At 34.9% G+C, this 16841-nt stretch overlaps 1 protein-coding gene and 1 non-coding gene across 2 annotated transcripts; one reads left to right on the top strand and one right to left on the bottom strand.

Annotated features, from left to right (window-relative positions):
* Nucleotides 1–974: 974 nt before the first annotated feature.
* LOC131604643 (uncharacterized) lies at nt 975–3023 on the bottom strand. Its single transcript, XM_058877073.1, has 2 exons — nt 2166–3023; nt 975–1598 (listed from the first exon to the last, which is right to left on the bottom strand). The coding sequence occupies exons 1-2, from the start codon at nt 3021–3023 to the stop codon at nt 975–977; spliced, it is 1482 nt and encodes a 493-aa protein (XP_058733056.1).
* Nucleotides 3024–4166: 1143 nt separating this feature from the next.
* Nucleotides 4167–4273, top strand: LOC131608412 (small nucleolar RNA R71). Its single transcript, XR_009285674.1, has one exon. It is a non-coding gene; the product is annotated as a small nucleolar RNA R71 (small nucleolar RNA).
* Nucleotides 4274–16841: the final 12568 nt, after the last annotated feature.

The following is a 16841-nucleotide window of genomic DNA, read 5'->3' as shown; positions in this document are numbered from 1 at the left end:
GCCTTGTTGCCTTATTACTGTTGCTTGTTGCCTTCAATGTCAAAATAGTCAAGTCCCTCGATTCCGAGGATACCTAAAGCAAAAGTTGCCTTAATCATTGAAATCATCATATGAAATTTGGTCCTCGATGTTGCCTCGGTAAAACATGATGATTGTCCTTATTGCTAAGGTATCCTCGCATGATGCCTAAAAAATTTAATGACTATTATATCCTTCCCTTAGACTACCTACCCTTTATATGGTAGGGACAGTCTTGTGGCGAACGATAATCTCGATGACCCTTCAACATCCAATAAAAGGACTTCCTACCCTCCTATGGTACGGATAGCCCTGAAAGGCTAAAAGAGCTTTTTATAATTTAAGGGTAATTGCTTTTTAATTGCTTGCTCTTTTTCAAATTCAAACTCAAATCAAAATATTTTCCCACTTCTTTTCAAAATCAAATTCAAAAAGACTGCGCTTATTTACAAGCTAAAGTTCTTCTTCAAATTTTTTACTATTCACACACAACACTTTTCAAACAATTCAAACCTTTTGAAAACAAAGTGAGCCAAGCAATTAAGAGCCCATGGATAACCATGGATACAAAGGGTGCTTTAAACCTTCCCTTTGTATAACTTACCCCCCGAACTCAAAATCTTTCAAAGGTCTTTCCTGTTCTTTTTGCCTTTCCAATTGGATAAAATAAAAGTCGGTGGCGACTCTTGCTTACCGCGACATTTTCTTTAAAAGTAAGTTCACCGTATTACACCTTCCATCCTAGATAAATGGTCAGCTACTACGTTTTCAGTTCCCTTTTTATCGTTGATTTCCAAATCAAATTCTTGTAGTAGTAGGATCCACCTTAATAGTCTAGGTTTTGCATCTTGTTTATCTAGTAGATACCTAATGGCTGCATGGTCAGTATAAACTATTATCTTTGCTCCTATCAGATAGGAACAAAACTTATCTAACGCGAAGACCACGACTAAGAGTTACTTTTCGGTTGTGGCGTAATTCATTTGCGCACGGTCTAAGGTCCTACTTGCATAGTATATTGCGTGGAGTTTCTTATCTTTCCTTTGGCCTAAGACTGCTCCTACAACATAGTCGCTTGCATCACACATAATTTTGAATGGTAAATTCCAGTCGGGTGGTTGCATTATGGGTGCGGATATAAGGGATGTCTTTAGTACTTCAAAGGCTTCTAAACATTCATCGTTGAAATTGAACTCAACGTCTTTCATTAAGAGGCTGGTTAGAGGTTTAGAGATCTTAGAAAAATCCTTTATAAATCTGCGGTAGAAACCCGCGTGTCCTAAGAAGCTCTGTATCTCTCTAACTGTTTTTGGGGGTTGGAGGTTTTCTATTACTTTGATCTTTGCTTTATCGACTTCAATCCCTCTTTCGGAGACTACATGTCCAAGTACAATCCCTTGTTTAACCATAAAGTGACACTTTTCCCAGTTTAGGACGAGGTTAACTTGTACACATCGGTCCAAAACTTTTTCTAGATTTGAGAGGCATCCTTCGAAATCCTCCCCACATACAGAGAAGTCGTCCATAAAGACTTCCATGATGTTGTCAATGTAATCAGCGAAAATTGACATCATGCATCTCTGAAATGTCGCAGGGGTGTTGCATAATCCGAACGACATTCGTCTATAAGCGAATGTTCCATAAGGGCACGTGAAGGTTGTTTTCTCTTGGTCATCAGGATGAATTGGGACTTGAAAGAATCCTGAGTAACCATCCAGGTAGCAATAATAGGAATGTTTTGCTAAGCGTTTGAGCATTTGGTCAATAAATGGAAGAGGGAAATGGTCTTTCCTTGTGGCTTTGTTTAATTTACAATAGTCAATACACATCCTTGCTCCAGTCACCTTTCTTTCAGCGATAGATTCGCCTGACTTATTTACGGTAACTGTTATGCCTCCCTTCTATGGTATACAATGGACCGGACTTACCCACTGACTATCGGAGATTGGATATATAATTCTGACATTCAGAAGTTTGGTAACTTCATCTTTAACTACTGTGCTTAGGATAGGGTTAATCCTTCTTTGATGTTCCCTAGAGGTTTTGCAATCTTCTTCCAACATGATGCGATGCATACATATGGAAGGACTTATTCCTTTCAGATCAGCAATGTTATATCCCAACGCAGATGGATACTTCCTTAATACTTGTAATAGCTTCTCGGTCTCTGTGGCTCCTAGCTCTGCGTTGACTATTACTGGTCTTTTGAGCTCATCATCTAGGTATTCATACCTAAGAGTCTTGGGTAATGGTTTAAGGTCCAAGGCTGGTTTCTTTGGGCAAGGCATAGGGTTGGGTGTTAATGCTAAGCATTCGCTTAAACTATCGTCTCGATATTCCGGACGCCAATTATCATCTTCGAAAATCAGGGGTATCGGAATCTTTATAACTTCAGAGTAAGATTCTTCTAATAATCCTATCTCTCTTACACATTCATCAATAACATCCACCAGGTAACATGTATCTTCTATAACTGGGGCTTCAAGGAATTGTGTTAAGATAAACTCGACCTTCTCTTCACCTACTTCGAATGTCAACTTGCCTTTCTTTACGTCTATAATGGCTCCAGTGGTAGCTAGAAAAGGTCTTCCTAAGATTATAGGAGTATTGACGTCTTCTTTTATGTCCATAATTATGAAATCCGTAGGGATGTAGAATTGTCCGATGCGGACGGGTATGTTTTCAAGAACACCTACAGGATACTTGACAGATTGGTCTGCAAGTTGTATTGACATCTTTGTTGGTCTTAGGTCTCCCATGTTAAGTTTCTCGCAAATGGACAAAGGTATTAGGCTAATACTAGCTCCTAAGTCGCACAAAGCTTTGTCTATGCCAAATTTTCCTATATTGCAAGGTATGGAGAAACTTCCTGGGTCTTTCAGCTTAGGTGCCATTTTATTTTGAATTATAGAACTACATTCGGTAGTGAGTGTTACAGTCTCGTTGTCTTCTAATTTCTTCTTATTCGATAGGATTTCTTTTAGGAACTTAGCATATGAGGGCATTTGGGTAATGGCTTCCGTAAACGGAATTGTAATGTTCAATTGTTTAAGAAGTTCGACAAATTTCTTAAAAGCCCTATGTTTTTAGATTTATCAAACCTTTGAGGGTACGAGATAGGTGGTTTATAAGGTGGTGGAGGTATGTATGGCACTTCCTTTTCCTCCATCTCGCTTTCCTTGTCCTCTTTCTCTTTCGGATTACTTGGTTTATCCTTGGGTCTACTTTCCTCCTCAGTTGTCTTACTAGGGCTTTGGAACATAGCATGGTTTTTAAGCCTAGGGTCAGTCGGTTCGTCCATTTCTCTACCACTTCACAGAATAATAGCATGAGCATGTCCTTTTGGGTTAGGTTGTGGCTGTCCAGGAAATGTCCCAGCAGGTGCGGCAGTAGGTGCTTGTTGTTGTGCCACTTGAGAGATTTGTGTCTCAAGCATCTTGTTGTGAGTGGCCAACGCGTCTACTTTAGTCGCTAACTGTTTGATTTGCTCATTAGTGTGCACGTTTTGGTTTAGGAAATCCTTATTAGTCTGAGTTTGAGTGGCTAAGAAATTTTCCATCATTAATTCTAGGTTAGACTTCCTAGGGACGTTAGGAGCAACGAAGGGTGCCTTTTGATATCCAGGTGGTACACTGGGTGCTTGACCAGGTGCGTACAGAGCATTATTGTTCTTGTACGAGAAGTTAGGGTGATTATTCCATCCTGGGTTATATGTGTTTGAGTAAGGGTTTCCTTGAGCATAGTTTACTGGTTCAGGGGAAACTCCTGTCAAAAGATGGCACTCAGGGGCAGCATGTCCAGACATCCCGTATATTTCACAATTTGGGGAAACAGCAGCCACGACGGCTACAAGTGCTACAGTGAGGTTTTCGATCTTCTGAGTTAGGGCATCGACTTTGGCGTTAACGCGGTCAAGGCTACTTATCTCGTACATACCACTCTTCGTTGAAGATTTCTCTCCAGAAGTTTTCTCTAATTGAGCTCTCTCGCTTCCCCATTGATAATGATTCTAAGCCATACTCTCGATAAGTGCATAGGCATCAGCATACGCTTTGTCCATCAGTGCGCCCCCTGCGGCGGCGTCAATTGTAAGTCTCGTATTGTAGAGGAGACCATTGTAGAAGGTATGGATAATTAGCCATTCTTCTAATCCGTGACGTGGACAGAGTCTCAGCATGTCTTTGTATCTCTCCCACGCTTCAAATAAAGACTCGTTGTCTTTTTGTCTAAACCCATTGATCTGGGCACTTAGCATGGCGGTCTTACTAGGTGGAAAATAACGTGCCAGGAAGACATTCTTAAGTTCATTCCAGGTCGTGACAGAATTGGCGGGTAAAGACTGGAGCCAAGCTCTAGCTCTATCCCTCAGTGAAAAAGGAAAAAGGCGCAGTCAGATAGCTTCTGAACTGACACCATTTGCTTTTACAGTGTCTGCATATTGCAGGAACACTGAGAAATGAAGGTTAGGGTCTTCCATCAAATTTCCAGAAAATTGGTTTTGTTGTATAGCTGACAACAAAGACGGTTTTAGCTCGAAATTGTTCGCCTCAATAGCAGGAGCAACAATGCTATTGTGTGTGTCGTGCGCTCGGTTTTTTACTACCTCTCGTGTGAGAGATACGAACTGACTCTTCTTTTTTTTTTGAGTTTTTAAAATCAGAGAGTCGCCACCGACTTTTATTTTATCCAATTAAGGAAAGGTTTATAAAAGAAACAGAAAAAGACCTTTAAGAGATTTTGGGTAAGGGGGTAGGTTATACAAAGGGAAGGTGTTAGCACCCTTTGTATCCATGGTTATCCATGGGCTCTTAATTGCTTAGCTCACTTGTTTTGAATCATTTGTCTTGCCTTGAAATGCTTGTATGTGGTCTTAAAATTCATTTTGTTAATTGACTTTATAATGATCCTTGTGCGGATGTATACAAAGTGTTTTACCTTTCGAAGGATGTTTTGAAAAAAGAATGTTAACTTCGTAATGATCCTTGTTTGGATGTATACCAAGTATTGTCTTTTTTGAAAATTTTTATTTTGAAAAACAATGATATATGAGACATTTGTTTGTTTTGATTTGAGCAAGCAATTAGGAGGTCTACCCTAAGTTTATAAGGTCTTTTCCTATTTCCTTTAGAAAATTCTCCTTTTACCGGATGTAAACAAAGGTTCGATTTTGCATTTGAAACAGTAGAATTTGGATTTGAAAAGAGTAACAGAGGGATTACCCTAAGAGGTGCAAGTGTGATTGTGTTTTGATTCAGATATTTTTTGTCTTTGAAGTTAGTGATCTAACGCTTCGGTTTTCATCTTTGGCATACACGCAGTTTTATATGTACTGGAATTAAAATGCGGGAATGTAAAATGCGGAAAGTAAATCTACGCTATTACATCGATTGTGCGGGAAATGTAAACTACGCTATTTACATGAATTTGACATCCTATACACTTTATCTAGGAATTTAAATTGCATTAAGATAAAAGAAATATTTTTGGAATTTTGTATGATAGATTTTAATTAGAATTAATGCATAATTAATTTACTTAAAATGAGAAAAAAATAAAAAGAAAATTTAAACCTAAAAATTAAGTTTAAAATATATTCATATTGCTTGTTAATTAATCTTAAAATAAAAACTAATTTTTTTTGATTTTTTGAAGTTGTTTTGAAAATTAATAAGTTAAATTAACATATAATTACATAAACAATTATACAAATAATTAAAACTTAAAGAGAAAAATATTCTAAATATGTACAAAATTAGTCTATAATATATAAACCTAATTTAATAAAAAGAACAAATTTTTTTTTTATTTTTTTGATTGGTTGAAATAATTAAAAAGAAAATATATAAATATATACTAATTAATTAAACAAAATATTTTTGTTATAAAGGAAAATAAAATATTTTTATATCAAAAAATAATATATTATTTTATAAACCTAAAAATATTTTTTGTGTATTTTTTGGATTTTTAAAACTATTTTAAAATAATTTTGCAAAGAAAATTAAATAAAATGAAAAATAAAAAACATTTGATCAGGTGTGGTTGACTAGTAAGTCTATAGCATGGACTAGCGCATCATATGCATTGGATGGATAACTGGCATGATCTGATGGTTCAGATTTTGAGGAGCATGATGTGTACAGAACCTGCAAAGCACTGAATCAAAAGTTATTTAAAAAACACGCGCGCGCCCTCCAACCAATGGGAAGGAGCCACGCATCATCTTCTTCCTCAGCAAGCACTTTTTACACCTCTTATTTGCAGAGAGCTGTAAAAACTCTAACCTACAACACCTGTGCAACATGAATACAAGCAAAACGTGAAAGAAATTTGGCGCGGGGCCATGGTTCAATTCGTCTGGTTCATACGAGTTCAATGGTACCACTTTGAACCTGTAATTTTGCTTAATTCGAGAAACCCTAAATTTGAGTTCAAGAACCCTAAAATGGCAATTTCGTGTACAAGCATCCAAACCTCAATTAAACTTCCAGAAATGATCAGAACAATAAACCAAACTCAAATATATGTCTACATCTTGTTAAACATGCATGTATGGTTGAATTCGTGTTAGTTTTGGTTTGAACAAACCGTGAGCTCTAGTAGATGATTCTGAGTGTTTCAAGGCTTGCAATTGATATGGATAGATTCAGTGATGTTCAAGGATCGTGTTTGAGTGTTTAGTTTGTATTGAAATGAGCTTAAAATTAAAATTCGAATTTCAATTTTTTTTCCAATATTTCAAGTTGTTTACAAGGGTGATACAAGCAAGAGTATGGTTCTGAATTCGTGTCTCTTGATTAATGAAGTGTTCTACTTCATTTATAAGCCATAGAAGTACTTAAAAACTAAGCTACCAAGCATTGATGTTTCTTTGAATCTTTGAATTTTATAATATATAAAGCTTTGAATTCAAGCAACCATGGCTTGATTTTTCTTCACCCTCTTGCCCTAGGCCTGCTGTACCCTTTCATGCTGCAGAGATTTGAATGATTCTTGGTGACTCATGCTTAAGAACAAAGCTACATAACATTATCCTTCACCATTTCTTTTTCAATTTAATTTTAAATGAAATAAAATTAAACCAAAAAAAGAAATAAAATGTTATGGGCCTTAGGTTGGTCATGGGAGGCCCTTAGCATTGTTAGAAGCATGTTTGGATCATGGAAACTTGGCCCCTTTTGGAAAAAAACACTTTTGATCAATGTTGTTTTCAAGCATTTTCCCAAAATATAGCCAACTTCAACAAGGCATAAATCCCTCAATTTTGATCATATGAAGTGTTTCTTGTACTTTTTAGAAACCTCAAGATGTCCTCTACAAGCCACTTTGGAAACTTTTTTTCATTTGGAGAAGTTATCTTGATGTTATGACCTTTGACAAAAAACCACTTTTTGTTGACTTTGAAAATGACCTGTAATGTCTAAGCTCATATTTTTCAAATGGTGAATCCAATGACCATGGGACCAATTGCATTTGAAAGATAATTGAATTTACTTCAAAATGAGCTTTGGTTGGAATTTTTTGGATGAATGAGGAGAGAGTTATGGTCAGTCAAAGTTCAGTTGACTTTTTAGGAGAAAACCCTAATTTTGAAACTTAGGGTTTTGTTGATTTTTGATCTTTCCTTGATGAATTATGATCAACCAATGATCAAATGATGAATCTTTTGACAAAATATGGATGTTGACAAAAAATTTCATTTTTGATTGTCTGTTGACTTTTCGGTCAAACTGGTCGTCTGTTGACTGTTTGAGCTGCTGACTGTGCGTCTGAGCGAATTGAAGTTTGAAAATTTGTATGGTGGTACTTTGAGATATATGGAGGTCCATGAAATCCATTTGAGGTCTCAAAAAACTTGTTCTCCTGAAAAAAACAAAAACCCTAGTTAAGGACTGTTCGTGTAGGAGACAGTTGAGCGTACCTAATTTTTGTGCAATGCTGAGCTTCTGTCGATCATGTGATGTTCAGAAGACTTCTAGAACAAAAATCTTGGAATTTTGCAATGCAAAAGATTGATTTGATTGATGGTACAAAACACGGAGAATTGCACTGTCAGCTGGTTTGACTGTCAACTGACTGTTCAGGCATTAACGTAGCAGTTAAAGTGAAAATTCAACAGTTAAAGTTAATTTTTTCCTTTTGTTTTTTTTTGTGTTAATGGTGAAAATTTATTTACATGAGTTGTTAGAAAAACACAGACATAATAAATAAGTAAAATATACTGTACGCGAACGAAATTACCGATAATAACCTTGAAAAATATTTAAGGCACAGAAAAATAAATATTTAACTGGCAGAAAACACACAAAATATTATTTGGATAATTAAACTACAGTACAACAAATAGTACGACATTTAATACTGACAGTACAAATATTACATAATATAATGAACAGTACGACAAATAAACAGTACGTTATTTGAAAACAAAAGATACGACAAACTTTAAGAATGACGATTAATAACCCATGCTATAATTAATAACATATAGAGGATCGGAAGTGTAAACATTGCAGGTCCGCATTTCTCAGGACTATGCAGACAGAAGAAAGACATGATCACCGTAGAAACAGTGATGACTATAAGAAACAGTGTATTCACCCACTTTGCCATTTTGCCGGGGAAGAAGAGAAAATAAATAGGAGGTAGAAATTTGAGATATGAGTTGAAATTTGATGTGAGAATTTATGGAAAAAATGAGAGGTATTTATAGAGTGAAAAGAAGGATAGAGACGTTGGGGAATGAAGTGATTCCGTACAAAAAAGGAAAATATGAGTGGTAGTAGGATTTGAAAGAAAGTGTGTGGTAGGGTTTGAAAAAGAGAGATGTGTAGAATAAAGTTAGGATTTGATTTTGAAAGAAAGAGATTTGAAAAGAAAGGAAAAGATTTTGAAAATAATAGAATATAGTACAAAAATTAGTGGGAAACAAAAGCTAATAATTTACTCGTTACCAGTACAGTCTGAATCCCCGGACTCTGCGCCTGCAAAAAGATTTAATTCTGTACAAATTGCGTCAGTACTATTTATCTGCAAATAAATCTCAAATAAACAGCTTGTGTGAAGTGATAAACAGTAATTGGTGTTTGCGTAAGAATAAATTCAACAGCGAACCAAAATACCGTATAAGAAAAATTCTAAAAATCGAGTATTCATGAAATCAGGATATTTATGAAATAAAATCCAAGATTATATGAAACTCCCAATTTTTAGACAGAAGTCTGTTGCCTTCTTTCTGAAAAAGATGCGGGCAAATTTTGGGGTATAACAGTGTGGTTCAGCTTGCGAAGGAATAACATAAGATTTGAGAGGACACAACTGTTCTCCCATGGTTGATTCTTCAACTGGTTCAGAAGGAGGATTAGGAACAAGAGTGCGAGTACGTCGTAATCGACGTGATAGAGTGATAGAACGCTCTGGTTCGGGAATTGGCAGCACTAAGTCTTCACTTCGAGAGCGAGTACTTGGCATGCACAAAGGGAATTATAAATATTGAGTTTTCCTTAGTCTCTACAACGTAACAGTTAATTACGATTATCGACTAAATTACTCCCCGGCAACGGCGCCAAAAACTTGATCGCGACAAAATGGGGTATGTCTGTGATTATGACTGCAAGTGCACAGTTTTCGCATAGTTTTAAAAGATATCGAACCCACAGGGACTAAGAATCGACCTAATGTAGTTAATCACTACTACGTAAATCTAAGGCTAATATCTGATTGATTATAATCAGACGAGGAAGTAAAAGGAATATTATTGAATTAAATAAGGGAATATTATCGGTATGTAATGGTCGGATGTCGGGGATCTAGTAAACTATCAACGTGAATCGTAATTTAAAATACTCTTTCTGTAGAAATCACTTGTTTAAAAACCTTCCTCTCACACTTTCGTGTTTATTAATTACGATCTCATTATTAAACCTAAGTGAGCGCTCCCGCTGTATCAAATAAATTTTAAAATGATTTTTGGAAACCGATGAAGTCTTATTAACCTTAAAGCGCTCTCGCTGTATTTAAGGTTAATGTTTAATTTCTACTGTCCAGTTAAAATCTCAAACTCTCGTTTTTATTGATCCTAACTTCTATTGTTTTCAACTCTCGTTACAAAACAGTTAAATTAAGCATTAGAAATTAATACCAGGTAAATAAATTTCATTAATAAAAATATGTCGATAGTGTTACTCGATTCCCTCGGTTATGTGACCTTACATACCGATAAAAAGTATTTAGCCGGACATTATTTTAATAGACGGAACAGAATAAGCATAGCAGATAAATAATATTCCGGGCATAATTCTATAAACTAACATAAACAGACAATAATAATTAAAGCTAATAAATGAACCTGAATTAATATAGCAAGACTAGATATTGAAATAGAGCAGCACTGGTTCTTGAATCGGGTACTGGAATTAAGTTCTGAAAATAAATCTGATGCTAAAACTAAAACTAAATCTGAAGCTAACAAAGAAAACTTAATCGCAATAGTATTTCCGGTGTGGAAATCTATTGCCGGAAGTGGGTAGGAAACAAATAGCAGAACTTGAAAATAGCAAAAGAACTAAAGTGACGGCAGTAGGTTAAAATTTGTAACCCTCTCAATTAATCTTGATGGGTATTTGTAGAGCTGCCTCAGATTCTTGGTCTGGAGTTTGTTTCGTCTCTGTTGCAGTTCTTTCGGAGGAGAAAATGGCGGAGCGTTAAAGTAGAGTCTTCTGGGGTGTGTGACTAACGTCACACACTAACATTCAAGGGGGTGCCGAACGGCATAGAGGGGGAGGTGCCGAACGGCAGGCACTTCAATGTGCCCTCCGTCACGTGCCCACTTACTCTTGTGCGTTTGGCTTGCTTTGCAGACTGGGCCTTTGCTTCTTCTATTTGCACCTCCTCATTTAAATGTCATTTTAAGCAATTCCTCTTCATTTTAGCTACTTTTTCCGATTATTTATTTTGCGAGTTCCGATTAAATAAATTCCTGAAAACAAATAGAAATACCGGCATAATACAAAATAAAATAATAAATTCGAAAAAAATAGAGTAATAATGCATGTAAATTAAGCTAAATATACGATACGTTTTCGTGTTATCACCGACTAAATTTTAAAAATTGATTTAATTGCTTTGTGAAATGAAATATGGTGCATATGTGTGATTGTGTGAATATGGCAATGTTTCGGTGTGATGATAGATAAATTGTGGTTATTGTTATGGTTATCATGATTAATGTGTAAATAATTGAATGATTATGCAAACATGTGCATACTTTATCGGTGATGAAAATGGTGAATTATGGTGAGACGATGTGGTGCATCGGATTCGGTGATGTTTTAAGTATGTTATATGTGTACATTCATTCATATGCATTCGGTGATGGATCCCGGTGATGTTTGGATCAATGGTGGACATAATTCCCATTGTGTGGAATTTGTGTCGGTAGGGCCGTATCTCGATGAGGTTTAGATCGGCCAGGTGCATTAATTCCACGGTTTATTGACACCACATGCATAGTGTCAGTTGGTTATATGCATTCTTGTCATAACATGATTGAATTGATTTCAGTGTTATGTTTGGTGTTGAAATTGTTATGATTGATAATTGAGAATCTAAATATATGGCGAATTGGGTGAATGATATATTATGATGTTTTGTTGCTTATGAATGCATAACATTGATTAATTGTGAATGAGACTCACACTTACTTGTTGACATTTTCAGATTGAGGAGTAGCGGCTTTAGTGCTCATTGAGGATGACTCGTAGAGTTTATCCGTTTATGTTGGATCGTGTGGGTCATGCTCTGAACTTGTAACACTCGGAACACTAGACTTATAGTTTAATTTTGTTATACTCTATTTGGTTGTTTGGATTATGTTCCGTTAGAACCATTTTGAAAGATGTTTTATTATTCCGCTGGGATAAACATAATAATGTTATTTTGGTGAACGTTCCTATTAAGGCATGACTTCAGACTATAGTTGATTTATTTGTTTTAAATAATTGTGGCACCCTTATGTTTATGTTTTTACTCTGATTATTCTATTAATTGCCGCAGAGTTTAGAAGGGTGTTACATCTTACATAAAAAAAAGGTACTAAGATCTCTCAATTTTCATAGAACATTTTGACTATTTTGATAGTCCCTAATATTTCACACTTGTCACACATGGAGTTTTTTTCTGGTTGGAATAGAGAGAAAGTCTCCGTGAGAGTGGTTTGAAAAATGGATGAAGAATTATAACCCCCTCAAATTGTAAGGATGTTGTATCCATTTTTTATTTTTGTTTTGTTAAAATAACATTTATATGTATATATTTAAGTATTGTATAGACTAATATACATTCACTAAGGCTATGTTTGGGAGTTTGGAGGGGAGGCGAGGGGAAGGCTTCCAAAAATGAAATTTTAAAAAAATATAGGAAAATATTTGACGTTTTTTGAAAAAATGATTTTGTTTAAAATGATAAAAGAGTCATTATTATTGCTAAATTTTTAATTTTCAGAATACTATAACAACATAGAAGATATTTGGAAATTTTATGTAAGCCCTTCAAAACCCTCCAAAACCCCCTTTCAATACAATTTTTGAGTTCTCCCATTTTATGGGGTTTTTGGTGTTATGAATAAACTCAAACCCTCCAAAACCCTCCTACCCAAAATCTTTTTATCATTTTCACTCAATTCTTCCTATTTTTCCAAGCCCTCCCCTCCCTTTCCCACCAAACTCCCAAACATAGCCTAAGTGTTTTAATATCATATGCCCTTTAGGATATATTTAATAAGTTTTTAGTTATTAGTTGCCAACGGCCTCCTAAGAAATAAGGGTCTGTTTGGTGCGCAGGATAAGAGACAGGATAGGATATATGTATCATATCCTATCTCAATTCAGTATTTGATGACACAACAGGAAATGATAAGTTAATCCTGAAACTTATCATATCTTACCTAACTAGTTCAAACTATTATCTTGAATATGAGTTGGGTTAGAATCCAGCAGGATAGGATAAGAAAATAATTTACTAATTTACCCTTATAAAATATAATTTAAAATAAAAAATTAAATATTACAAAATATAAATAAAAAATAATTTGATATTAAATTAAAAATTAATAAATAATTTTAAAAATATATGTATGATTATCATAAGGGTAATTTTTTACTTTATATAATAAAAAAAATTAAAAACTAATAAATTAAAATATTTAAAAATAAAATAATTATTAAAATTTTAAAACTATAAATACTAATTTTATTTTTTATCAAATTAAATATATTTTCTTCCAAGGGTAGTTTTGTCATTAAGATTATATATACCCATACTTTTATTTTATTTATCTAAAATATATAATAGAATTCATGATTTTTTCAAGAAAAATTAAAATTATTTACTCAGGTTTAATGATTATTTTAATTATAGAAAAATAAGTATTATCTTATTTGTATCATATCCTATCTTTATCCTATTTTATATCCTATCATGTCTCTATCATATCCTGCGCACCAAACGGACCCTTAAGATAAAAACTGGATGTAATTTATCTTATTTGTATCATATCCTATCTTTATGTAATTAACAAATATATAAGTGATAAATTACATCCAGTTTTTTAAGTAAATATTTTAATGTCATGTAGTTTGGAGTATATTTAACTATATTTTAATCAAGAACGCCATGAAAAATTAGTCTTAAATTGAAAAGGATAATAAAATAAAATAAAAATTTTAACAAGGACCAAAATTTTAATTTTTAAAATACAAGAACTAAAACGAAAAAAAAATAGGAGGATCAAAGTTTCAATTAAATCATTTTTATTTTATATTAATATTTTATTTAATAAATATTACTATTAAATTTCTGAAATACATACTAGTTAATCAACTTAGTTATTTCTATATTTTTATCAAGATGTATGTTAAAATAAAATAATTTACAATTTAACTGGTAGAATGTTAACAATCAACCAACTAAAATTTAAATATAACATATAATTAGTTTATTACAACTGTTGTTTTTCCTGTAAATGTGAAAAATTAAAAAGTTTTAATTAGAGACTAAATTTATACAATCAATTCACTTATTTCTGAAATGCCAAGGGACCAACAAGGAAGACTTGAAAGCCTTAACAACCGTCGTTGAATCAGTTTTCAACCAAAGATAATTTTAATGATTCTCATGGACGAACTCAATTGCAAACATCGCACCAGAAAGTTCGGCAATGAGAGAAGTGGAAGTACTCAATCATATGGCAAAAACACCAAGAAAGTCACCATCACTACTGCGCATAATACCCTCACAAGCAGAATTCCCATTCGGAACAATAGAAACATAATAGAGTAATACTAGCATGTGCCCAAATGACAGAAGTTAAGAATTAAATAAAGGTTTTTTTATTAGAAATTAGAATCAGTAACATTGTTAGAAATTGATAATTAATTAATAATAATAAACTCATTTGGAAAAAAAATAATAAACCATTCAAATAATAATAATAATAATAATAATAATAATAATAATAATAATAATAATAATAATAATAATAATAATATGATAGGCCCATTAGAACAATTAAGAAGCCCATCTGGCAGCAAGACTCTATTATGGAATAAATTTACTTTATTATGTAGTTTATTTTAATTATTTCCTCCAAGTGGGCTCAACCCAGAGTCTTTTCGTTAGGCCCATATATTAGGTCTTGTATTTATAGAGCTATTGTCTCTATTATTGAGTATGCAGAATCAATACATGTCTTAATTTCCTCTTCAATTTATCTTATCTTTTGGTAAGAACCCTAGTTTATGGTAGTAGCAAAACCCTTCTTATCAATTGGTGCTTTCATCTTCCTTCTCAATGCCTCCTAAACTCACCAACCCCACCCCAAAAGACCTAGACGATACCCTCCAAGCCACCACTCATCGAATTGAAAACCTTATTTCTACACATGAACAACTCGAATCCTCTATCGCCGCTAACAACCAGGCTGTCGCCTTGCAGCTTGGTCAAATCCATGAAAATCACAACAGTTTAGAAACAGCCATGAATAACAACTTTGCTACACTCACAACTCTCATGACCCAGCAGTTTGCAGCCATGAATACAGCTGCTATTGTTCCTAGATCTACAGCTACATCCACACCTACAAGATCTACCCCTCTTTCTACAACCAGATCTATCACGGGTACCACTACTTTCCCTTTAACCTCTCCATTTTCACAACCACACTCCACCCTAGCATCTACTCAACTTTATACACCACCACCACCACCACCTTCTTTCACACGCCCTATTTCCACCATTCATTCAGCAAACTCAGCATTTCGTCCTTTTTCTTATACCTATACAAACCCATTTCCAGCGGACTATACATAGCCGCCGCACATTCTCACACAACCACCACCAAATCCCTTTCCCTCTTTTCAACATCACACAACCCTCCCAATCCCTTCATTTTTTCCTTCTTTTCCATATACCAACCCAGCCCAACAAAACCCTCCTGTTTCTCACAACCAGCCGCCAAACCCATCGCATAACCACACATTTCGTCACCCCAAGATTGAGCTCGGTATTTTCGATGGCACGGATGTGTTAGAATGGATCTTTCAGGCAGAACATTTTTTTACATTTTATAACATTCCCCTCGAAAATCGTTTACCTATGGCAGCTTTTTATATGAAGGGCGATGCCCTTGGGTGGTATAAGTGGATGTTTCAAAGCAATGAACTTACTACATGGGATGCTTTTTCTCGAGCTGCAGAATTACGATTTAGACCTTCAACATATGAGAATCACCAAGCCCAATTGTTTAAGCTACGACAACATGGATCCGTGACTGAATATCAAGCAAATTTTGAGAAGTTAGGGAATAGGGTGATTGGATTGCCACCCGACGTTATTCTGAATTGTTTCGTTTCTGGGTTAATTCCAGAAATATGTAATGAGTTAGCAGTGCAACGTCCTCATTCTATCTCACATGCTGTTGGGCCCGCAAAGCTTATTGAAGCCAAGATCAAAGATTCCAAAACTAAGTTCAAGAGCTCTAATTTTAATACAGTCATTCCCCATCCCTACAACAAACGACCTCACGTTACCCTCACTACTACCCCAAACACCTCTTCCCAAACAGCGACCCAATCCATGTCAAACACACCTTGATTTCCAATCCGTAGAATAACTTCTGCCCAGCAGGCAGAACGAAGAGCTCAAGGTTTGTGTTTTAATTGCGACGAGAAATTTATTCCGGGGCACAAATGTGCAGCCGGAAAGTTTTTGTTACATGTGATGGATGATGAACTTGGTGTTCATACTGATGGCCTTGAACCTACTTAATGTGTTGAGACTGTTACAGAAATTCCAGAACCTGATGAAACCTATTTTCAATTATCACCACAAGCTGCTAGTGGTCAGTTTTCACCTAAAACCTTGAAATTAAAAGGCTTACTTGATAGGTTAGTTGTAACGGTTTTGATAGACACAGGAAGCGTCCATAACATTCTTCAACCAAGAATAGCAAACCACCTCAAACTTCATAACACTCCTATTCCTAATTTCTCTGTAATGGTGGGAAATGGCTCCAAATTACAATGCTCAGGTCTATGCCCCAAAGTTCTAATCACTCTCCTAAATCACGTATTCCAAATTCCCTTCTGCTTAAATCCCATCGAAGGGGCTGACGTAGTGTTAGGTATGGAATGGTTACGCACCCTTGGTCTACTCATCATTGATTTCTCTATTCCACAAATTTATTTTACCTAGCAAGCCAAAAACATTACCATTACGGGTGATACTAAACAAACCCCAACCCCATCCACTTTTACCCAAATCCAACA

The sequence above is a fragment of the Vicia villosa genome, linkage group LG5 (assembly GCF_029867415.1).
Source record: "Vicia villosa cultivar HV-30 ecotype Madison, WI linkage group LG5, Vvil1.0, whole genome shotgun sequence".
NCBI classification, from domain to species: Eukaryota; Viridiplantae; Streptophyta; class Magnoliopsida; order Fabales; family Fabaceae; genus Vicia; species Vicia villosa.
The sequence above is the reverse complement of the archived record's forward strand: the minus strand, read 5'-3'. Positions and strand labels throughout refer to the sequence as shown.

What these genes read in the sequence shown, in the direction of transcription:
- LOC131604643 (XM_058877073.1), bottom strand. Translation starts at nt 3,023, where the DNA reads ATGCCCTCATATGCTAAGTTCCTAAAAGAAATCCTATCGAATAAGAAG. An exon ending in AGACCGAGAAGCTATTACAA is followed by an intron (nt 1,599 to 2,165) that starts GTATTAAGGAAG and finishes GCGACATTTCAG; the next exon opens with AGATGCATGATGTCAATTTT.